General features: G+C 42.8%; 2 protein-coding genes across 15 annotated transcripts in view; one reads left to right on the top strand and one right to left on the bottom strand.

Moving 5' to 3' along the window:
• GTF3C1 (general transcription factor IIIC subunit 1) overlaps positions 1-4,842 on the bottom strand; it is a 42,193-nt gene extending 37,351 nt beyond the window's left edge. Inside the window, exons 1-6 of the mRNA XM_071444325.1 lie at positions 4,576-4,842; positions 3,464-3,673; positions 3,100-3,276; positions 1,914-2,057; positions 1,257-1,353; positions 680-803 (exon numbers count right to left, since the gene is read on the bottom strand). Of these exons, the coding sequence (XP_071300426.1) occupies positions 680-803; positions 1,257-1,353; positions 1,914-2,057; positions 3,100-3,276; positions 3,464-3,673; positions 4,576-4,805 (982 nt within the window). The 5' untranslated portion in view covers positions 4,806-4,842. The remainder of the gene's footprint in view (positions 1-679; positions 804-1,256; positions 1,354-1,913; positions 2,058-3,099; positions 3,277-3,463; positions 3,674-4,575) is intronic.
• The window catches only part of KATNIP (katanin interacting protein), a 56,860-nt gene continuing 37,795 nt past the window's right edge, over positions 4,810-23,874 (top strand). The window contains exons 1-12 of one of the 14 annotated variants that reach the window (XM_071444329.1): positions 4,810-4,939; positions 5,943-6,070; positions 6,482-6,557; positions 8,031-8,200; positions 12,790-12,875; positions 14,392-14,538; positions 16,526-16,790; positions 18,101-18,250; positions 20,297-20,460; positions 21,545-21,657; positions 22,079-22,193; positions 22,576-22,782. In XM_071444329.1, the coding sequence (XP_071300430.1) occupies positions 6,496-6,557; positions 8,031-8,200; positions 12,790-12,875; positions 14,392-14,538; positions 16,526-16,790; positions 18,101-18,250; positions 20,297-20,460; positions 21,545-21,657; positions 22,079-22,193; positions 22,576-22,782 (1,479 nt within the window). In that variant the 5' untranslated portion in view covers positions 4,810-4,939; positions 5,943-6,070; positions 6,482-6,495. Of the gene's footprint in view, positions 5,066-5,942; positions 6,071-6,481; positions 6,558-8,030; positions 8,201-12,789; positions 12,876-14,391; positions 14,539-16,525; positions 16,791-18,100; positions 18,251-20,296; positions 20,461-21,544; positions 21,658-22,078; positions 22,194-22,575; positions 22,783-23,874 lie in introns of all 14 variants that reach the window. The other 13 variants (XM_071444327.1, XM_071444334.1, XM_071444333.1 and 10 more) reach the window with 13 other exon arrangements.

The raw sequence follows: 23,874 nt of genomic DNA, 5'->3' as shown, positions 1-23,874 counted from the left end.
AGCCCTCAGCAGACTGTGGCTTTTTGGGATAGCAATTTTGGGTATCTCACTTACCTCAACCCTGTTATCAGCTCAGCTGGTGAGATAATAATGCCAAGGGTGTGGGTTTGACCTCTGTATAGCCCATTCACTTAAGAGTTGGGCTCAATGGTCCTTGGAGGTCACTTCAAACTCAGAATATTCTGTGTTCTGTGAATTCCAAGTGCTGTAAGACCTTACTTGCATAATTTGATAGGAAACTTTTCAGAGCAGCTTTGCATTCTCATGACTTTCAGGAAAAGTCATAACCAAGAATGGTCTGGTTTTTAACTTATTTCATACTGACCCTTCTTTTCAACATTAAGTTTTTGTATTTTTTGGTCAAGTTTATTGATTTGTCATTTAATTTCAACCTGAAAGTTGAAGTTTTGTTCCTACTCTGTATTGGCTTGAGCAGCCTTACCAGGTCCCAAGACCACAGTGTACATTGATATTCAACAAACTTGATGGTATTCACTCCTTAAAAAACTGTAACAACTGCTTAATTCAAGTGGGCTGCAGCATTTTAACTTCAGTAGCACACTTATCTACATGATTGCATGGACAGATTTTTTACTTACACCTCTTTTAATTTAAGATATGAAGCTCATAGATAGAATGGCATCAATGTAATCACACAACAAAAGAGTAAAACCAAGACCTTTCTTTGTCTTGCAGGGTCCTCCATTGGGATTTATGTCTTGCAAGGGGACAGACACAACCTTGGCCAGGCCAGCATTCATCATGTACTGATAGAGACGTTTGAAGGTTCTCTCACAAAGGCCCTGATGCAAAGAGAAATGACAAAAGTCACTGCAGCCCAAAAGCTTCACCTGCTGCTGACTGGTATCAAAGGCATTCACACTACCTGCTCTTACAACACCATATTTTGGGGTAGGATATCCACAAGAAACTTCAAAGCCTTCTAGTGCAGAACCTGAGATGTTCCTGAGTGTGTTGTACCCCTCCAGCTCTGCCACCCACACAAACAGCAGAAGTGGAAAAGTAAGAACTGCATGATGACATCCACTGACAAAACTGGCTGTGCTTAGAACAGAACTGCTTCCCTATGACAAACAACACCAGCAGCTTGATCTGGTGGGTTTTTAAGATCCTTCTTTTGCTATCCTAGTCCAGAATTTTGAGCAACTTTTGAAGAAGGTAGTATGAAGGGGTGCCTTTCATACTCAGCATCTAGATTCTACTGAGTGAGAACGTGAAAGAGAAATGAATCTCACCAATTCTTCCCTCAAGTTTCCTAATGTTTCCATCTGGTTTGAACGAGCACTTAGCATACTTGAGAGCTTCTCCATCAGAATATCATATTTGCTCCTCCTAACCAAAAAAGAGAATTATTTTGCATGTAAGTATGCATATAACTTCATAAACACGAGTTGTAGCTTTAGAAACTGTCAGTCACTAGAGAAAGTATGCTAAATGTTCTAAGATTGGTTTAGGAATTCTAGTTTTCTTTTCCTCCTGTGAATAGCACATGAGATAATTTGTCTCTAAGAAAAGACCTCAAAGAGGAAACAATGACTAAGCCCAAGCTGTTATTTCACTGGCAACCCACAGAAGCACAAGTTCTAATCATAAACAAGATAGGAAAACAAACCAAGAAATCTACTAGAAATGTGTTTAAGTGAAAGCAGTCAAAATGAACAGAATGATTAGTGCTACAAAAAGAAGAGTTGTATTTATGCAGGCAGGTGACAGACACTAGAAGAACCTGTTGTTTACAGCTCCAAGACAAGTGTTAAGGTGTCCGACATTTGGAAAAGGAGTTAATAAACGGGAAAGCATCAATTGCCAGAATTTGATGGTTCTGTGACAACAGAACAATCCCTCATCAAAGTAAAAGGTCAAAGAGTGCCCAGGAGACCCTTAAAGCATACCTATCCACATGGAAGCGAGTCAGGAGCAGCAGAATTGAGTACTGCTGCGCTCCGCTCGGCAGCCGGATGACGTGGGACTGCATCGTTATCAGACCGCTCCTGTCCAATACCCTCCTGTGGTAATGCAGCTTGCCAGCATCCACCCTAAAGAAAAGATGGCAAGATATCTATGGGAATAGGAACTTCTGCAAACAATTCTAATTATCCACTACCCAGAATGCTCTGCCTGTATTACCTATAGCCTTAATGACATGTGCTAATTTTCAAAGTGACAACTCGAAGTTAGGAAGTTCACAATTAAGAAAACCTGTGAAATTTATTTTCATAGTTAATCCAATTAAACAGAGAAATACCTCTGAGCCTTTAGGCACAGAGTGTCATGACATGGTTTGATGAGGGGGTTGAATCAGCAGTGTATCCCCATGCCCTCCTTTTCCATCCTTTCTTTCTAACTCGTGGCTATGCTGCAGGCACTGCCCTTCTTGGAACAGCTCTGGGATTCATCTCCCTCCTTGAAGAGCTGGCTTGGGTCACCAAACTGACAGAACAGCACCCATAAATGTTTTCCCCATCAGTTACCTACAAGAGCTCCCTAAGCGGCAAAAACCAGCACCAGGTGGTGTATAAGCTAAAACCCACCCATGTCCTAAAAGCAGTGAACCCTTAGAGAAATGCTGATATTCTCCAGAACTTCAGGACACATTCAGAAGTTTTCTAAGAAGGTGTGCAATGCTCCTCCATCAGCAAAATACATGGCCTAGTTTGGGAGCTGGTAGCTCAGGCTCCCTCTCAATGGAGGAGATGTCACACAGGGAAATGCTGTGGACAAAAGGTGGCTGTCCAAGAATTCCTTCAGAACGTGGGTAAGATACTTAGACAGCAGTTTAGAAAAGGAAATGCAAATAATTTTTCCATCCCAAATTTGAAGAAAAAGTTATTTAGAATAAACAGGAACTTTCACAATAGAAACCCATTTGGTGTATTGACCCACCAGACAAATTTCTGGCTCTCTGTGAAAATATCAGGAAAGGCAATGAACTCAAGGATGAGACCAGCACAGTTCTACCAAACCAAGCACTCCTAGTAGTAAGCATAAAGCACTACAACATGGATGAGAGTTCAAATATTGACAGGAATACTTAAAAACAACCTTGGGTTTAATTCTCAGAGCAAGACAGAGACTTACTTGAAAGCCCCACTGTGCAGGTCCCTCTGCAGCTCTCCCTGCCAGCGAGCTCGGCCCAGACGCTCCAGGATGCAGTAGGAAAAGTCAGGGAGTTTCAGGTCAGGGTCCCCCTCCCAGCCTATCAAAGCTCTGTAACGCTGCTCCTGGGAAGCAACAATGACTAATTTCTCTCCCCATCTAAGAAACAGATGGAAAAGAAATGTCTTATTATTGGCTCCATAAAAACAGAGATATTTTTCTCTTCACAACTACCATTCTTGATATAATCTGGACAAACTGAGCAAGGACTAAATTTTAGAACTTAGAAGTATCTTAATGCTATGTATAAGGATTACAGGATATAAGATATAAGGATTTCACTCACTTTTCAACAGCTTCTTTGTAAGTATAACAAGGCTGCAAATCCTTCTTCCTTATTTGATCAGTGATGTCTACTCTCTCCTTAAAATACTGGCAGGAACCTTGTATGCCATCTTTGTTATCCAAAATCATGTGGATAGGATAAATATCATCTGAAGAAACAGGATCTCTTTTGGTTTCCAATATTCCTGTCTCAAGGTCTATTTCTTCATATCTGAAATAAAACCCAAGAGCTAATATTTAACCAAGCAAGGAGAAATACAAGACTGTCAGAGACAATGCTGATACCTCTAGGAATTATCTTGGAAAAATGAAGCTCCTTTGAAACCTCCAAACTGGAAAAATATGAAGAGCAGAGCTGTACTCCTCAAGCATGACCAAACCTTTTCAGCATGCAGAAAGCAGTAGGAGGGAGATGCATTATTTAATCTTTGAAAAGTCAAAGATGTAGTGGGGATAAGATAAACATATAGTTCACAGATAAGGAAAATGACAGGTACATCCACCCTGCTCACCAGGACTTACAAATTTTGCCTGTACCTAGGTAGCATGCAGCCATTTGAATGGAAATCAGGCCAGGACTCATATACAGGTCTCTTAAATCATAGAATCATCAAAATTGGAAGAGACCTCTAAGATTATCACCAGCACTACCACTGTGACCCCTAAAAACCATCAACCAGCGCCAGATTTTAAACACCTCCAGGCATGGTGCCTCCACCACCTCCCTGGGCAACCTATTCCAATGTTTGACCCCCCGAAGAGTGAAAATTCTTTGTATAACACCTAAAGAGCGGCTCAGAGCCACCCTCGGCCCTGCCTGCTGTCACCGGCTACCGAGGGGCTGCGGCAGCAAAGCCTGGGCGAGAACAGCAAGCGGGCCGGGTTTAGCCGGCAGTGAGTCCGGGTTTAGCCCCTCAACCAAGCCAGGTTTAGCCCGGTAATCGGGCCGGGTTTAGCCTCTCAACCACGCCGGGTTTAGCCCGGCGACCAGCCCCGGGTTTTGCCCGGTAATCGGGCCGGGTTTAGCCCGGCAACCAAGTCCATGTTTCGCCCAGCAACCAGTCCCGGTTCTCCGACAGGAAGGGGCTGGGGCCGCTCGGTCGCTGCCCTCACCGGTCGTGCAGGCGGAGCGGCGGGCGCGGCCGGGGCAGGAGGTAGAAGCGCACGTCGGGCTGGGCGCTGAGCGCGGCCCAGAGCAGCTGCTGCGTGTCGGGCTCCAGCGGCAGCGGGAAGGGCGGCGAGCGGGCGGCCAGGCGCTGCCAGAGCGCGGCCGCGGTGATGCCGTCCAGCCCCTCCAGGGCCACCTCGTCCAGCAGCGCCCACAGCGGCTCCATGGCCTCCATCCCCGCCGCCGCCGCTTCCGGGCCCGCGGCGCGCAGGAACTGACGGCGGCCAGGCGCGACCGTCGCCAGGGAGACCGAGCAACAGGCCCGGCCCGCGCTGCCGGGGGTTGTGTCTGCCGGGGGGCCGTGAAGGGGTCCGTGTCTGCCCGGGGGCCGTGAAGGGGTCCGTGTCTGCCCGGGGGCCGTATCTGCCCCGGGCCGTGTCTGTCCGGGGGCCGTGTTTGCTCGGGGTCAGTGTCTGCCCGGGGGCCGTGTCCAGGGTCAGTGTCTGTCCGGGCTCGTGTCTGCTCGGGGGCTGTGTCCGGGGTCCGTGTTTGTCCGGGCTCAGTGTCTGGGGTCCGTGTCTGCTCGGGGTCAGGGTATGCTCGGGGTCAGTGTCCGTGGTCCGTGTCCAGGGACTCTGTCCCGGGATCTGCGTCCGTCCGGGGTCTCTTTCCCCGGTCCGTATCCGTCCGGGAGCTCTGTCCAGGAGTCAGTGTCCGTCCCGGGACCGTGCCCACCTGGGGTCTCTCTCCGGTGTCAGTGTCCATCTGGGGCCTCTGTCCCGGGTCCGTGGCCGTCCTGGGGCTCTGTCCGAGGTCAGTGTCCTCCCAGGGCCTCTGTCTGGTGGCTCTATCCTGGGTCTGTGTCCGTTTCCATCCTGGGGCTGTGCCCAGGGCTCTGTCCCGGCTCCGTGTCCACCTCGGGCTGTGTCCGGGGATCTGTCCCGGGTCCATCTGGGGCTGTGTCCGGGGTTCTGTCCCGGCTCCGTGTCCATTTGAGGGTTCTATCCTGGGCGTGTGTCCAGTCGGGGCTGTGTCCGGGGCTCTGTCCCAGGTCCATCTGGGGCTGTGTCCGGCCTCTGTCCCGGCTCCGTGTCCATTTGAGGGTTCTGTCCTGGGCGTGTGTCCATTCGGGGCTGTGTCCGGGCTCTGTTCTGGGGCTGTGTCCATCTGTCCCGGCTCCGTGTCCATCCGGGGCTGTGCCCGGGGATCTGTCCCGGCTCCGTGTCCATCTGCCCCGTCTCCGTGTCCATCTGTCCCGGCTCCGTGTCCATCCGGGGCTGTGTCCGGGGCTCCCCCGAGGCGGGCCCGGGCTCTGGCAGAGCTGCCCCGCGGTCGGTCCGAGACAAAACACGCGCTTCTCTCTTTGGTACAGAGCTCAGCGAAGCGTGCTGCTGGCACATCCAAACTTCGGGCACTGTAAGAGCACACCCTGGCACAACTTGCGGCAGCGGTGTGGTGAGGATTGCTGCAAAAATTCAGGTTTCCTGAATGGCAAGCCAGGTAAAATCTTTAATTAAACACTTCAAATAGATACAACCTCAGCAATGAATAGTTTGTAGGATGAAGTGACCTAACAAGTAGCAGCTCAAAGAATTCCTTCCAGAGCTGGGCTTTGGGCTCTGCTCTTCTTGCCTTGCTTGCCAGGTCTGGCATTATAAACTTGTCATGGCACATGCCTTCTAGTTTTAGGTTTTTTTGGTTCTTCAGTAGATTGTGAAGGGTTTTGAAAAATAAGTAAAACAGCTACTGTTTCCTGTGTTCTTCAGGAGTTTTATTTACAGCCCTGACAGCTTTATGCGTGGTTGAAGGAAGAATGTTTTTCAGTTTATTGCCTTCTCATCTATTGAGGGTGCAAAACCAGTGGTACTCCAGAATAAATCATTCAGTGTGACCATTATATTCTCATTTCAGGTTTGTGTTAAGACATGGTGACTGACTTTGATGAAAAACATGACGAATATTTAATATCCCTTCAGCAGAGAAACCGGTAATATTCACATTTGTTTCCACTTGGGGTATGAAATATTTGTTGTATTGTATCAAATATCAGCAGCTGTGATGCAAAGTCTGACTTGCTGTGCCTTAAAACATTCAGGTGTTTCTCTCTTCTTCCCTTTGCTTGCTAAAAGTTCTTATTCCTAGGGGAGATTACAATGTTTCTTCAGCATTTAAAATAGAAATACATTTATTAATGAAGTAGTTACTTTTTCCACAGTGATGGGGAAGATTTTTGTTTATAGAGCAAGAGGTTGTAGATTCAGAAGTAACTGGCAGCTCACTGTGTGAGGATGTAGTTAAGAGGCACAGTTGTTATGTTGTCAGAAATACAGGAAAGTGGGAAATAAGAACAGCCAGGTTGCCTTTGCAAACTCCAGTGTTGTTCAGACAAGTTTCAAACATTTCTTTTCCTCTTTGTTCATGTGTTCCTGTCACTACACCCTGGACAGATGAACTTCATAGCTTATTTTAGAGGAGTCTACAGAACTTTCATGCTGGATTCCTTCCTCTAACAAGAGATTTCTAATCAAATTATATAACAAACTGGTTTGGTGAAAAGACCTTGAAGGCCACAATTATGTTAAAAAACCAGCCAATTTTTGTGACCACAGGTTTCTTTCCTATACAGCATCCTAAAGCAGTTTTGGAAAAGGATAAAACCAGTTTATTTAATGGTTAAACCAACGTGCATCCTTGGTATCAGAGCTCTAATTCTGACTGCTGGGGACATGCTCTTGGGAAAAGGTGGCTTGTGTCACAACACAAACACCTGGGGGACTTTGGCCTGTGGATTGACCCATCCTGGAGTCAGAGGGAAGCCAGGTGGTGCAGGGGAATTCACAAATTGTCACCCACATGATGCCAAGCTCCTGGCCTGCATGTCACCTCACCAAAGGAATTAGCATGGCCTGGGTATAACCCATGGTGAGAGGAGAGAAAATGAGAATTGGAAGAGGGAGAGCAGCTGAAACTGAGGCCATGGAAGGGCATAATTTTGATATTATTTTAACCAGCCTTTAATTTTCTCCTATCTCGAACTGCAGTATTGGCTGGGGACTTTCTACCTCCAGTTTCAAAACACAAATCATGGTTTTTATTCTTGAAAAGAGGCCAACAATTTTTTAAGCTTTTTGAAATTCTAAGTGAAATTCTTTGAAATTCTTAAGAAGAAAGGTTAAATATGCAAAATACCAAATAGAGAAGATAATGTGAAATAAGAAATAACATGGAAAAAAACCTCAGAAAGGAAAAGCTTGGTCAAACTTCCTCTGTCACAGTGTGTGGGTGCTCATACACACGTTACAGAACAGGAACAGACCCTGGAAGATGGATTCTGAAAGGGTTCCTTGAACTGGGAACATATTTTTCAGCTTTGTGACATGCTGTGTTGTTGTATTTATTGAAGATCTGACCATCTGTGTATGCACTGTGCAAGGATGAATTATTGGCCTTTCTCCTTCAGGCTGCAGGAGCGCTTAAAAAGAAAAGATCCCGTGCAAATCAGACTGGAGCAGTTGGAAAAAGGATTTTCTCTGTATGTGAATGGAGCTAACTCTGAGCTGAGAAAGTACCCCAGGAAAATCACCCCCCACAGCTGCCTGAGAAACAGGCTCAGACCCACCAGGACAAAGGGTGAGTGCCCTGGCAGCCTAGCAGAGCTGCACCAGGGCTGGCACTCACTCACAGAGGCCACTGGGATCCAGGGACAGCACCTCTGGAGCCTGGTGGGATGAAATCCCATGGAAATCAGGGTGCTTCAGCTGCTTGTGTGTAAGGAATAGTCTCTGCAACACCCTATCCATTTTTCACTTGAACCCTCTTTAATTCCAACATTTAACTTCCCTGCCTCTCCATTTGTTAAACAGCTCTAGCTAAAAGTAGAAGATTAGAAATGTATATAAATTGTCAGGGGAAAATAATGGTATACCTTTGACACATAACACCATTAAGAGGATTTAAGATCTGATGGACTTCAGTGTTATCCAAGCCTGCTGTCCTGAGGACAAATGACATTTGATGACATAGACTGTAATCAAATTATATCCAGTAATAGCTTCATTAAGCTCATAAATTACATTTAAGCTATAATAGTTGTCTTAAAAAGATAGCTAATCTTTATTTAAATATTTGAAGTGAAGAAAATCAACCATTTTTTTCTCAGTGATTAGCTGGATTTATGGAAAAATGGGTATTTTGTTTCTAATTTAAGTCTGTCTGTCATTGAGAGCAGTGCAGTGACAGGAATAATTTTGCATGCATGAAAGTATAAAGTATGAGCTTACTGGCCTTCTAATCTATTTAGCATAATGAAAAGAAAGTTGATTTTACTAAATCCCTGTGTAAAGCAGTTTACCAGCCTTAGTCAGTTATGTTCACACTTGCTACAACCTATCTCAGAATGTTTTTTTTTAATGTGTGATAGCCTGCTTAAGCTTCATTTTCACCTAAAATGAAGACAAAGAGTTAAAAAAGTTACCTACTCTGATAATTTATTGATTGAAAGTTTATTAATCTCAACAATACCGGAAACAAACGTTTCCTGCAATAACTGTTCCAACCATGGCTCTAACTTCATCTCCTTAATTTGTTTTCCTGCTACACTGGGCACATACTACTTGTTTGCAGACTTAGGTGTGTTCAGCTTGTATAATTTCCTGCAGGCTGTGTGGGATGGTGATGAGGAATCAGCTTGTCACCTGTGCAGAGTGAAACCTTGTGTGCAGTGATGTAAAAATGGCCATGTTCTGGGAAATGGTGGAAATTGGCTCCTCTGTCACACAGGGCTGATACATCTTCAGGTAGCTAAAGAGGGTGTAAATCAACATCTTGGGCTTTTTGCTCCAAAAATTGTCAAGGGATATTGTGACAGCAGCTCTAGTGGAACTCCTGTGAAGAGAAATTTCCTCTTTAAGTTCTGCTGTGCAGTTGCTATGTCTCAGCTTAACTAAAATTCTTTATTTCTATGGTCCCTTAAAGCCATTTGCTTCAGTCAAGGTAGAATACATGTCTTAGAGATCTCTGAAGACTCCAGTTGCAGCCTCTGTTCCTTTCCTCAGCTCCATCTATCAGGGACTGTAGCACCAGCTCTGCAGAAGATAACTCAGTGTTTTGCTGTTTAACTCTCCAGTGGTGTTGTTTTAAACCCATGAAGCTGCAGTGAAAGATACCAACTGAACCATTATCCTGTCATTCTTCCTCTTCCATTTGGTTTTGCCACTGAAGTCCAGAATGGGAGTCACTGCTGGTCTGTATGAGCTTCTTGCCTAGGAGTTCTACCTTAGCAATTTTGTGGTCTCTTTCCTTTCAAGGTATTTCTTCTCAATGATTGAATATGATTTTACTTACAGGAATTATTCCTAGCTGAGATACAGCACTTAGTTTTCTTCTCTATCCATCTCCCATGAGAGTTATTGCATCATTTATTACTTCTAAAGCATCCATCTATAGGATTAGTCTTCACTGAAAAATTAGGAATGGGTGGTACTTAATAATCCAGAACAGGCATAAATCCCTCTTTCTGGTTCCTGAAAGTGTCATCATAAATCTGTTTGTCAGGACTGTTTTCTTTGTGTTCCCTAGGAGTAATTACTGATAATAGTGATTGATAAAGTTTTTATGCTTAGGATTGGTAATGAGTTAAAGGAAATGATGGGTTGGAGGGTAGTGAAGCTGGGCTTAGGTGTGCTGGCATTTCTTTGGGTCTATAACCCACACATGGTTTCACAACTCTGTTTGTTCTTCCAGTCAGTGTCTGTGTGGTCACAAATATGTGCTTGAGGGTGATTTGGGGTCTCCTTGGGTTAGGACTAATATTTTGAGGATGTACTTCTCAGTCCTCGCCTAGTCCAGTAGGTACTGACAGTGCAAATCCCTGAGGGAATGGCACCAGTGGAGCTGCTCTGTGTGCCCAAACAAGTCCTGGTTGGTATTCACATCCCATCCATCCCATGGGAAGGATATTTTTGTTTAAACTAATGTTTGTTGCACAGATGACTTGCTCAGCTGCATCAGCCTCTGCCTGGCATTTCAGTGACTGTTCTTCCTGGCTTAGAGAGACCTGGTCAGGTGAATCCATGTCAAACTGTGACCACTACAATCCATCACTAAGTAGAGTCATGGATTCACAGAACTGGGAGGGACCTCAAAGCTCATCTTGTTCCAGCCCCTGCCATGGGCAGGGACACCTTCCACTATCCCAGGTTCCTCCAAGCTCTGTCCAAGCTGGCCTGGAACAACTCCAGGGATGGGGCAGCCACAGCTTCTCTGGGCACCCTGTGCCAGCCCTCATCACCCTCACAGGGAACCATTTTTTCTAATATCCAATCAAAGCCTGCTCTCTGAGAGTGTAAAACCATTCCCTCTTGTCCTGTCACCCCATGACTGGTAAAGAGTCTCTTGAGCCCCTCAAGCAGTTCTGAGGATGAAGTTCTCAGCAGTGGGAGCATGAGTCCTGCCATCTCCCCCTTTCCTGCTCACATTTGCAGCACACTTGAGGGGCTTCTGGGCAGTTGCTTTGAAGAGATGGATTCTCAGAGGGTGCAAGGGAAATGTGCTTCCAGTTCTCTCCCAAAGCAGTGACTGAATCCAACCACACTTCTCACAGTGTAAGCTCAAGGCCCTTCAGTGCCAGCAGAGCCAATGCAGCAGAGCAATCAGCACCAGTGGTGGCTCAAAGGATTTCTGGTGTTCCTTGGGAACAGCCTGTTGGAGTAGCAGGAGCTCTGCTTGGAAGGGCTGGTTCTCTTCCTTGGAGCAGTCCATTCCTTTTCCCTCTGTGTTTAGTGCTGTTTTGGGCAGGGAGGATACAGACAGAGAGATACTTTGTGCTGGAGCAACAGAAAAACATCCTGCAGTGCTGTGATCACTCCAAATGTACATAAGCAAACACTGTATCCCCAGGATGGTCCTGCCCTGGGCCTGCTCCCTCCTGTCTGCTTGGACCAGCTTTTGTGCAGTCTCCTAGTGAACCTAGGGCCTATAACTAAAAGGAATCTTTTATTTTTTCCCACAGTCAAAACTTGCCATATCAATTCTCTGAACAGGTCACTGCACAGGTGCATGTAGGGTTGTCCAACCCCCAGAAAAGAAAATATGGTATTGAGAGTTGTAATGAGCATTTAATTCTGAAGTAAGCTCTGCTTTGAGTGGAAAGCTGGACTTGGTGAGCCCCAGAGGTTCCTTCCAAATGAAATCTTTCTGTGATTCTATGACCTTTGTAGGACAATAGCTTCTTTTATTGGCAGTGCCAGTTCCTGTAGCCTTAGGGTGACCATTAAATTATGGCTTAAAGAAAAAAGGTTTTGCATCAGCTGTTTTTCTCCACTGAGAAGAAATGGAAGCTGTAAATCTGTCTTGGCCATAGGAAATGAGATGCCTTTATTTAGGATGCTACTGAGAGTGTTGGTGATGCCTTTGTTCCATTGAGGACGCTGATGTGACCTGCAAGTTGTTTGTCTCTTTCTCTCAATCAAAGCATCTTCTCAAAAATCCATTGTTCCACTCTAAGTTGGGGCCATTTCCAGCACAGAGACTCTCAGTTCTCCTTGACCATACAGAGATTTTTTGCAGAAGTTCCTGGACCAACTCTTCCTCACCTTAGAAATGAAGGATAATGGTTGTTTCTCCTTCATTTATGGCTTATACATGAAGAATCCTTCTCTGCAAAGTATGTTAAATACCCAGTACATTCTGTTTAATCTGCCAATACCTTATGTTTCCTTAATTTTGAGAGTAAATACACACAATTCCTTTGTAAACCCAGCATATCACCTGTGGTTCACCAGAACCCTGTCTGTCAGTCTGCCTTTGGTAGCTGGGTCTGGGCTCAGAACCTCAGACAGGTTACTTTCTACCCAGCTGGGGGTCAGAATGATGTGTACCCCTGTTCTAGAACATATTTCCCTATTTTCATCTCAAAAAAGGTGGGGCTTCCCCTGCTGTTAAGCTACTGTATCTTATAATAATTTATTCTCCTAAAACCACTTGATGATAACTGTCCCTGAAGAGGTTCTAAACTCCTGCTGCTAGAACTGGCCAGGATCTGATGTGGGATATCTTTGCAGCTGTTGATTCCATTCACCTGTCAGATTTATTCTTCTGTCCTCAGCTGTGGGGAAAACAAAACCACACAAATCCACAAACAAAGGTGTCTGTTTATTGTCTAATACTGAATTTCTGCTTTCTCTCTCCTCTCTCCTAATTCTTGTGTGTCCCTGCTGAAGAAGCAGCCCAGCTAGCCGAGAGTGGGCTGCCAGAACACAGCCCTCAGACTGTCCCAGGCAAGATACAACGCAGGAATTGGCTTCAGGTATGGGGCAGGTGGGAGAAATGGGGCTTTGGTTCTTAGGTTGCAAATAACTTCAGGGGAAATCGGTTGTAAGTGGTACAGAGTGGGCAGCTGGGGCTCTCTGATGGCTTGGGCTGGATCCTGACAACATGAAAAGTTACCCTGCCCAGATTTGTGTCTGCTTGGAAGCCTAAAGAGGCAACTCTCATTGAAAGAGTTTGGTTTCAGTGAATTCATCACAGAAACTTTTGTAGCCTGGACATGGGTGTCTCAGTGTGTCCTCCAGCAGAAGAGCTGCTCTGGATAGCTCTGGTGGCACCCCAGGGAATTTATCTAGTGCAAAGGATGGGGAAACTCATTTTGGAGAGACATCCCTGCCTGTTAGTCCTGTTCTCCACCTGCAACAAGATTGAGGGACAAAGAAATGTAATTTGCATAATTTGAGTTGTAATTTGTGATAAATTCTTGTGATAACAGAGGGAAACGCATATAGATAAAAATATCCTATCTATAAGAAATTTAGAGCCATCAGCTGCACAGTTGTTGGTTCTCTTCTCAGAAGAAAAAACCTATTTTCCTTTAGCCTAAAGAAGGATCTGAGTTAACCTGTCAAGGACTTAATTAAAACAATAAATGTGAATTCAGAACAATGGAGACATGTCACCCAAGTAATTGCACCACTTGATTAGCCATTGGCCTGGCTGGATGTTCAGTCTGTGCTTGAGTGATGGGATCAGAGGTCTTTGGCACTGTGGATAAGTGTTTGGGCTGTGCAGGTTTTCTTTTCTTTCAGAAAATACTTCACATTCAAGCTTGAAAGCTGCATTACTTTATTTACCACTCTTACTGCTTAGTTGAATTCATTTTCTCAGCTTCCATTATGGCCTGTCAGGACTTCTTTGCTGAATTTGCCAGATGTGTGGCTCTGTACTAAAACCTGGTTGCTACTTGGGTCTAGCTCAGGATGATTCCTTAAGTCTTTTATCCAGTTGGATGGGAGGATAGGAGTTATTATATCCTTATGAACAACTGGAGTGATTTAGCTAAGGAAAAGTGCAACCACAGACTGAACAGTTTCCTTTCCCAGTGATTTTCCATGGGGAGTTTTTGGATATCTAGAGGACCCAGCAATTCTTGGCCAAACCTGTCAAACTTGGGCTGTGCTGAGGGATGCTGTGAGGGGGAAAGATGGACTCATTGAAAGAATTAACCCAAGTTATCTTAGGATATTCCCTCTGGGACACCTCTGCCCCTGGCATTTAGAAAATGCTAGAGGGGTGTAGGAAGAACAGAGAGCAAGGTTTAATATCCCTGCCCACTCTGGGCTCAGCAGCAGCAGGTGGGGAGTTAGACCAGGGGTGATAAACCATAATTCAGGGTCCCAAAGATGAGCTCAGGGAGGACAGAAATCTTCTGTGGAACAGAGGGGAAAAGCAGTGCTTGATCATGCTATTGTTATATAAAGTGTGATGGTTACTCTTTTTGTACTGCTGATACACAGAAGAAATCTGATTTCTTTGAATGCTTCTTTTGACAGAAAACTGTGGCAATTAAAACAGAAGAAGGGGGCAAACTCTACATTAAACCATCTCTGGAGTACTCTGAAGATTTTGAACCTTATGAAAGCGTGAATGTGGAGAGCAGCAGTGATGATGATGATGATGATGATGGTCCTCTCTCCCAGGTACAGTTGGCAGCTGCCTTCTGTTGTTCATGGCAGTGTCATTTGAAATGTGATCATGCCCAGCTGGAGCACCCAAACCCCTCTATAGTGGTGTCTTCATTAGAGAATTGTGCTTTGATGAGATGTGACAAAAAGAAGGGAGAAAATGAAAAGTAAAGCTTCTTGAAAAATCAGTCTCAATCAGCAACACTACAAAATGTTAAACCTTATTTTTAGGAGGGGGAATATTGTCTCTGTTGGGTTGAATTGAGATATTTCCTGCAAGGAGCCTCTTTCAGTTCAGTTAATGGTTGTACAAGTGAACATCACTCCTGGGTAACAGGTTAGAGAAAGCTGAAACAAGAAGCTTTTGGTGCCTTTAGGGTAGTCTTTAAATAATGATGCTAAAATTGTTGCATGTCATTATTTTACCCAACAAAAATCAGATTATTTGAAAATGTTCAAATCAATGCAGTTGCTTTGCATCAAGGATTGTTGTTGTATTGACTGTGCAGCCTTCCATTTGATCACTAATTGCAGTTTGTTCTAGCACACTTCACAAATGTGAAAGAAAACTAATCAATGAACAAAAATTTATGAATGTTTTTCTGCCTAAGCAATTAATGACATAAATAAAGCTTTTCTGGGTAGTGGAGTAGCATCTATATATGAAACTGTTAACTGATTTTACCACTGACATCAGACAAAATTCCTAAGCATATTTTCCTAGCTTGCATCTTTCTCTCATTTCTATATTGCTCTTGCATTGATGATTATTTTTGCTCTACAAGCTGGTAACTTGTTTACACTGATGAATATTTATATCTTTTATGTTCTTAATAGGAAGCTAATAATTTCAAAACAACACCCCTTTTCTTTTTAGCTAAGATGGAAATAATTTTGATTTTGCTGGGGCTATAATGTGTTTTTTTGAATGTCTTGTTACAATGCAGATGCAGAGGTTTCAAAAGAAAAGAAACTTGTACAATTTCCTGTCAAAGAGCTGGAAATATTAGTTTTGACTGTCTTAAAGACATGCTCAATATCAAGGCTCAGGTTGCTTATAAACCCTCTTTTGAGCCTGACTTTGTCTGCTCTTTGTAATATATTTCTGTCAACATGGATTTCCTAACAGGTATAATCTGTAGGAGCTTGAAGCTTTCATTGCAAACTGAATATAGACTGTCACAGTTCATTTGTACCTAAGGTACCTTCAGGTTTTCATTTTATACAGTTTGCTTACCTATATTTATCTCCAAACTCTAATACCAACAAAGCAGGGGAAATAAAAAAGCATTTAAGAGATGCAAAGTCTTTTCCTTTTGCATTCATGAAAGCCCACAGCTCTCCAGCATCATCTGTGCTGTTTGTGGTGTGTGATGAGAGAGGCAGGGCAGCTTTTTTCCACAGTAAATTTCAAAATAGGTTATTTTTTGCATAAAATCCTGTTACAGTGTGTCCACTTCAAAAAACTCAGTGCAAGCTGGGAGCTTAGCCCATCAGAGCCCAACTCTTTTTCTGCTGGTTTTTGAAGTACAGATGTGTACAAGGCAAGACTATTATCATCTATCATGTGCTTAAAAAGGAGTTGCTGCTACATGAGCTTGACAGTCTTGTGAAGGCATTTGGAAATTCTGGATTGCAGCTACTCCTCAAACAGCAAAGCACAACTGTGAGACTGCACAAATATATCCCTTTGCTCTCCCTCTGACTTCCTTTTTGTAACTTACTCCTAAAAATTGGTTTTGCACATAAAAGCTCCTTGGCCTAGAGAATGTTCCTGCTGGATACTGATGAGAAGGAGCACAGCAGTTGTAGGATGGTTTTTCTTTACAAGCCCTCATCAAATGAGGCAAGACATGACATAGGAATGGGAATATTTTTAGCTGCATCATGGCTCTGAGTTCCTCAGAAGATTTTTCTTTCTCCTGGAGAGGAACTGGCAGCCACTCTGGTTTATTCTAAAATACAAGTCTGAGCTTTTCTGACAGATGTGTTTATATTGTAGCAGAAATTGAGAAGCAGCTTGCAGCACAGTGTGGAAGAGGAGAGGATGGAAGAAGACTCCCTTAGTGATGATTATGACTCTGTTGAAGAGGATGTGTTTTCAGACCCATCTCCCACTGAGGAAGCAATTACAGGCTTTGAAGGCCTTCAGTTGGATAGCAGTGGGGCACTGCAGAAGGAAGGCTCTGAACATCAGGATGCTGGGAGATGCTCTAGCCTTGATTCTGGTGCCCCAGCTGTGCTGGAGTTCAGCCAGGATCAAAGCAGTAAGTCTGTGTCTTGCACAATTCTTCTTTACAATAATCATTCTTTGAGGGAATTGCTTTTAAGGTTGATCATGAGGAGTTACTCCATACCCTCCTAAGCTCTCATGCCCTTCAGCAAACCTGTTGTTTTGATCTCCTGATTTGGGACATTTGCATCCTCTTGTACTTCATTAGGAACTTTTTGGCAAATCCAGAGTTACAGACCTGGTTACTGCACCTGCATCACCACCTCTAGACACTTGGGCTAAGATTGTCTCAGACTATCTGTCTGTGAGATTTCTCAAGGAATTACCATGGTTTTAGATATATTTTTGCAGTAATTCAGGCAGCCAAATCTTCCCAGTCTCACCTTTATTTCACATACCTGTCCCAGGGTGTGCTGTTCATCCCTGTGATTGACATGAGCCACTTCTTTTTGTCTTTCTGTCTCCTTTGGAGCCTCAGTGTCCAAACCCACAACCAGTCATTAGGTCTCAAAGATGATTTAACAAAGGGTGAAGAGTTCAGGCAGAAACCAGACCTAAGCCTACCTTCAGTATTTCTCAGAATTCCTTCCCTGCTCATTTCTGGTACAGTAATTGGTTTTGTTTTTTGGTTTTGTTTATTTTACTGCTTATTTATTTTTTTTTTCCTCAAATCTGTAGTTAATTGTATAAATTCAGAGGAACAATCTTGGAATAAATTAAGTAGAGGAGTATTCCTTTCATTATCATGGATGTGAGTGGACTGTGAATGGGGAGAGGGGCAGAAGAAGAGACAGGAGTGAGAGGTGGAAGCACAGTGAGAACAAAATCTCTGGGAGACTGCAGGACTTTTTGTCCAGAGAGAAATTTCAGAGCTGTGATGGAAACAATAGAAGCATTAATAATTCCCAAACCAAAAAGTGAAGACTTACTTCTCTGAGCTATTTTAGACTGCCCTCTCCCCCTCTGAAACTTGTAAACAAGATAACATTTCTGTCTGTATTTTAAGAATTTACTTTGGTATAACTGTGTTAACAAATAACTCAGGACTTCTTTTTTATTTTTGCTTTTCATGACAGTAATGCAGGTAAATATCTGGCAGAGATGAGATATCTTGGTACATTATAATACTATTTTTATTTTGTTTGAGTTAGTGCCAGCCATCCATATGTGCATCTGCATCAACAGAACAGTGCCAGTGAAAGGGATGGAAATTATCACTTTTAACTATGCCAACATAATTAAAGTGGCAAAACTTTAGCATTAAAAATCCAATAAATTTTCCTGGGCTGGCTGCTTCCTGATAACTTTAAAGTTTATTATTTCTTTTTCCTTTTTATCTTGCAGAAGTGAAGCCAGTGCAAGTTCTCTCAGCCAAAAGAAAGGACAGTGCTGAAGTGTACATTCCTGTCAAAACAGTCATGCTGAAAAATAAAGGCACTCGGCCACTCTCTGCTGAGTTCCTGCACCAGAACAGACATGAAGCAATGTATTCTAGTAAGAAATAAGAATATATGATGTCAATAAGGAGAGTTTTCATGCTTTTTCCCCCTCTGGCTCAGATGCAATTTTAGCACACATCTGTCATTATGTGAATTTTTTAGCTGTCACTCCCCTGCCTGTTTTTTTTTTTTAAAGTGGGATTTTCTGTGCTTCTGTTGTTGTTTTTAACACCTCGAGTGTTCTGACTTCAGTGAAATGGTGATCAAGTGTAAAAGCCTGTATACTTCAATCTTCTGCCACATCATTACTATATTCCTTATCTTTTTGCTTCCACAGCACAAGATTTTCCCTCTCCCTTTCAGTCCTTGTTCAGTACTTGCTCTGTGTTTCCCACTTCCCTCGTGAAGCTTTGTTCCCTGTGGGTTTAATGGAAATGTGTGTTCTCCCAGGCAGCAGTTGATGTTTAATGGAAGAGTTTAACAGAACACATTTGTAGAAATACAAAATGCAGAGTTCTCTACCTCAATAAAGACACAGTTTTTCACAGCATGGCAAAAGAGACCTGTGGCTGCTTGGGACTGTAGTTGAATTACACCTTGAACACTGAGATCAGCCTGCAGTGCTGGGTAGATGTGCCAGTATCCAGGACCATTCTGGAAAATATTTTTCTTGGACTGGAAAGCATAATTTGAAGCCATTGCTGCTTATTCTAAAAATCTGCTGCTAAGGAGTGGTCTTTACCAGGGGAAAAACCCCAACAAAACAGAGCAAACCCCAAATGTAGGGGCTGAAGTTGTGACTGTAGTTGTAGTTCAGTGCAGTCCTTAACAAGTCTGATCAGCCCAAGTTTTGAAAGGTCTGAGGTGAAGTTTTCAGACCTGCCATACTCTGTGGTCAAGCTGTACTTTTCAAAAAAACAGAATCCAGATGTGTCCCAAGAAAGCACTAAGGCCAGTGGTTTTGAAAAGCCAAAATAATTAGTTTCTTAATTAGCAGAAAACCAAATAGAGAAAAAGAAGTTAATTCTTTTTGGCTCCAGAATAAATCCCCTTTGTAGCTTTTGAGACCCTCACCCACCATCTGTTGAAGCAGATGTTGCTTTGAAATCCCAGAGATGTGTGCTGCATTTGCTCAGGTTATAATAGTGCTGGTTGGAGCTGTTTCTGTCCAACTACTGTGATAAATCCTAAATGAATTTCATTTCAGGGGGATGATACAGTACAGAAGAATGAGCAGGTCTTTATTCCATCCCTGTTTTTGCAGAGATGACTGCTGCTTGTTGAAAGTTTTCATGGGTGTATGTACAAGGAGTGCAGGCACACAGATCTCAGCTCAGTCTGAACTTCTTGTCTTTTCAAGGTGGACTTGATGTTACTTGCACTGTGCTCTCCTCCCTGCAGCACTGGGAGCACTCTGGCACTTCAGTATTTCCCCTCACTCTAAATGTCTGTACAACTTCAGGCTCTTCTCTTCCTTTGACTTTTAAAGCCTTCAGATATAACCACTGTGCTTCTCTTTTAGTCCAATCTCACATCATCTGTTGTTAAATTTGATTTCCTTTCTTTCAAACCTGTTTCTAGGCTGGGATGTTTCTGTTTCTCCATGAAGTTTGGGAAGATTGGGATTCGTGTGGGCATTGTGATGACTGCTTAAGTGACAAGGTCATTTATTTTGCCTTGTAAATAGCAACTCCTGATTCCCCTTGTTTTATTAGAAGTCTCTGGGGATTCCTACAAAATAGCTGAACACCCCAATTAAAAATTCCTGCTGTGCTTAAATAACATATGCTTCTTTTCAGTGGACTATTACAAGGCATTTCCACTAAATACCAGAACAAAGCAATCTAAAAGCATAAAAATTATGGTTCTCATTTGTTGGTTTTCCTCTTCTTATGATGCTGTTTTAACTGTTGCCTAAAGAAGATGTGACTTGGAATCTTAGCATAAAGCCAAATTGGGGGAATTCAGCTTCATTTGGGATGGTTATAGATGCTTGCAGAGCCCTTTGTCAGTCACTGAATGGGAAGTTTCAGATGTTGGAATGTTCTGTACTTGTATGCCCTCAAAAAATGAGTATTTCTTCCCTTTTTTTTGGTCCTAGAGCCCTTAAATCGACCAGAAACCTCCCTTTCAATAACCAGGAAGAGTGTGTGTGAGAAGGATCCTGACTTCTCTGTTTCAGCTGTTGTTCAAGCAGTGCAGATTGAGAATGAATTCTTGCAGGAGGATCTGCAAAGGCAAGCAGTTGCCACCAACCCCCAAAAGGTATGGCAAAAAAAAAAAAGAGAGCTGTTTGTTCAACTAGCAAAACCCCCATGAATTACAATCCCTTACACATTAGGATTGTGTATGAATGAATGGTGATGCCCCCTAAGTATAATTTAATTTGTATTATTCTTCCAAAGGGTTGTTTCCTTTAATCTGCTTCCTCAGGATGGCATCCCACAGCTCCCTCTTGATTCCAGGGATCACTGAGCAGCTGATAGAGCAGCCATATGATGTGTCTGTACAATCAGATGCACAGCTGCAGGCCCACTTGAGCCATTTTCATCCTGCAAGCTTCTGAAACAAAGCAAAGTGTGATTTCCATCCCAAAAAATCCTGTCTTCCTCCAGGACTCTGGAACATGGACACTGCCCCCTGTTAGTGCATGCTCTGCTTTTGGGGCACAGCTGTCCTGTACACTGCTGGATCTCACTGAGGATGAGCTGGGGAGGGTTTTCTGCCCCAATGTGTGTTCATCTCTTACCTCCAGAAACCATGTTTAAAAACAATTAAAAAATCATAAGCAAGGAAGTTGAGAAAAATCAACAAAAAAGTTGAGTAGAGTCAGAAAAAGAATGCAGCACTTTTCTTCTGTTTTCTCTTAGGTATCTTACTGATAGCTCTTTATTTGAAAAATAAATCATTATTTTATGCTAATAGAATTGAAGGGTTTGGGGATTTTAAAAGACTTTATGATTTTGGAGGAGAAAGTCCAGTAGACCTGTGCCAAAGCTTTGGCCAACCCTGAATCTTACCAAATGCATACAATGAGATTTTATATATATATATATATATATATATGTATGTATGTGTGTGTGTGTATTTTCTAATAATTTCAAAACAACACCCCCTTTCTTTTTAGTTAAGTCCTCAGAATTTGCTTCTATGTTTTCTTCCACATAGAAGATCAAGCTCCAAGCTCAGCTCTTTCATTGTAAATCAAGACCAAGTCCATGAAATGTTCTTTAACTTTATAGAGTTACAGATGAGCTGGGCCCAAACTCATGCTTGTTCCAGACATGCAGATTGATGCTGTGTGGTGAGAACAATCTGAATGGAACATCTTCATCTTTTTCTTACTTAGGAGACATTTTCTGTTTCATCTATTCTTTCTGCAAAGGCTGAACCTCCAGAAAAACACCAGACAAGGACTGCAGTGACCAGAGCTGTGGAGAGATTCTGCCCTTTTGGAAGCAGGTATATATTTATATATATTTGCTTTAGGATAACTTCCTTTTTTAAGAGAGATTTTTTAGAATGCCACCAGTCCAATTACTACACCTGATAATCTTTAAATACTTGAGACACCATGCAAGCAGCAAATCAGGCAGTGCAGCCTTGGGCCAGTTTCTGTGGAGCAGGATCTGCCAACATCTCACTTTATGGTCCTCAGATCACCTCTGCATTCTCTTCTCACACTGCCTCAGAACCAGCTGGAACTGGAGCCCAGATTTTTAACCAAACTCTGTGAATCTAAGGTGGAATGCTGTAAAAGTTGACATTTGGTGTTGGGTACTTTTTCCTGTGGGGTTCATCCTATCACCTCTTCATCTTTGCACCAACTGTTTCTTAAAAATGCAGGAATTATGAGGAAATAACCCAGAATATGTTGTTTCAGACAAAAGAAGAGACTCCTGAAAGGCTTTGTGGAGCGTGGCAGCCATTCTGCCTGTGACAGTGACAGATCCCTGGCTGGTGGCAAAGCTGGAGTAAATTCCTTGTGGAGAGAGAAGGTTTGTGCATATGTGCACCATAATTGGTGCTTCCCAGTGTTACTGAAATAAAAGTACATTGAATGAGCTGTATCCCTCAGTTCTGCCCTACATCAAGTAATAAACCTATGGCAGGGTGCAAAAAGAGAATTTATCACTGTTCATCAGAATGACAGAGGAATCAGACAAAGAACAGAGTTAGTTGCCTTCTCTTCAGGCTTTTTAAGAGTGGTGATGTGTGGCAGAATGGGTGTAACCCAAAATGATTGATTGAATGTCATCCAAATAGCCATGGCTTTGCAATCTTTTTTCTTCTGACCCATCAGTTTTGCAGTCTGAACAATCTTTTCTTTCACATTTTATTGGTTGGTCACTGCTGGTTTTTTTTTTCATTTTGGTCTAGATGACAGCCAATATGGATGTACATGATGCCATTTATGTGACCATGGAACTTCTTTCCAATTGGGGGAATCCAGCAAACGTGGGCCTGAGCCAGGTGGAATTCTTTGATTTCCACAACCAGAGGATCTTTGTGTCTCCTCACGACGTGGACATTCGAAATGCTGACAACGCAGGGGATTTGTGCTGCCTGGTCAATAACAACTTAAATGTAAGACAGCTTAGTGCTGGATGTTCAAATCTCTCATTAGAATATTCCTATAATGCTCTATTTAAAGGTTTTTTGTTCAGAAACATTTGGAACCTGACTGCATGACAACTGTCTGATAATTAAAAAAAAACCCTACAAATATTGCTTCTTATTAACAACTCTCCTATTCAAGAGGTTGCTATTCAGTTACAACTTCATTTTAGAACTTGTAGTAATTGAATTTGGAGTACTGTAGAACTTGGAGTAATCCTTGTAGTCTCAAGGTAAAGGAGCTTCACTGCTAAGATGGATAATACAAATTTAAGTAAATCTCTAAAGAAAATGTACCTGTTTTCTCTTGTTCCCTTGTTATCTTTTTACCTAGGGAAGAATCATGGAAATATAAGGCTGTGTAGGTAGTTTTGAACAAGAGATTGAGAAAAATATATGGCAGGTAAAAGTCTTTTATGGCTCTTGTGTGGGATAGTAAGATGAGGAGATATGAGGTGCTCCCACACTAATGACAATGGGCAAAAGGCAGTGACTGGTGTGAAAGAATTAACAAATGTCCACGGCCCTTCATAAAGCCATAGTTTCATTTGTGCTGCACATTCACTCTGTGCCATTTTTCATGGGCCTCTTGAGCAAGGATTCTAGTAAAAAATTAGTATGATTTTAGTGGATGAGGATACTGAAGGACTTAGTCCATTAAAAACATAAATTACAGCTCATTTAATGCTAATGGTGATTTTCTGCTCTCAAGGTAGATGAGATTTGAAAGAGAATAAATACGCAGTATTTTGAAATTTAGTTGAAACTCCTTATGGAATATTACTTCCAAATATTTTTACCAGAAGCATCTTCCTTACTGTCTCCTGAAAATTGTAGTTGGGATCTCATAAATACCCATTCTCCTTTTTAGGCTGTGCTGGCTGGCAGGTGACACTCAGTAGTATTTGTAGTAGTGACTCTCAGACTCTCTAGATATTTATAAATTATGTAGTAATACATTCATTAAGCCATTATGAACCTGTTACTCTCAGTATTACTCATACATTTATAGATCTCATTATTCTTAAGAAATGAGCTTTTGTATTGCATTGATTAATATAT

This window comes from Agelaius tricolor, unplaced genomic scaffold, assembly GCF_023055355.1.
Source record: "Agelaius tricolor isolate 1412-34295 unplaced genomic scaffold, bAgeTri1.0.p SCAF_19, whole genome shotgun sequence".
NCBI lineage: Eukaryota > Metazoa > Chordata > Aves > Passeriformes > Icteridae > Agelaius > Agelaius tricolor.
The sequence above is the reverse complement of the archived record's forward strand: the minus strand, read 5'-3'. Positions and strand labels throughout refer to the sequence as shown.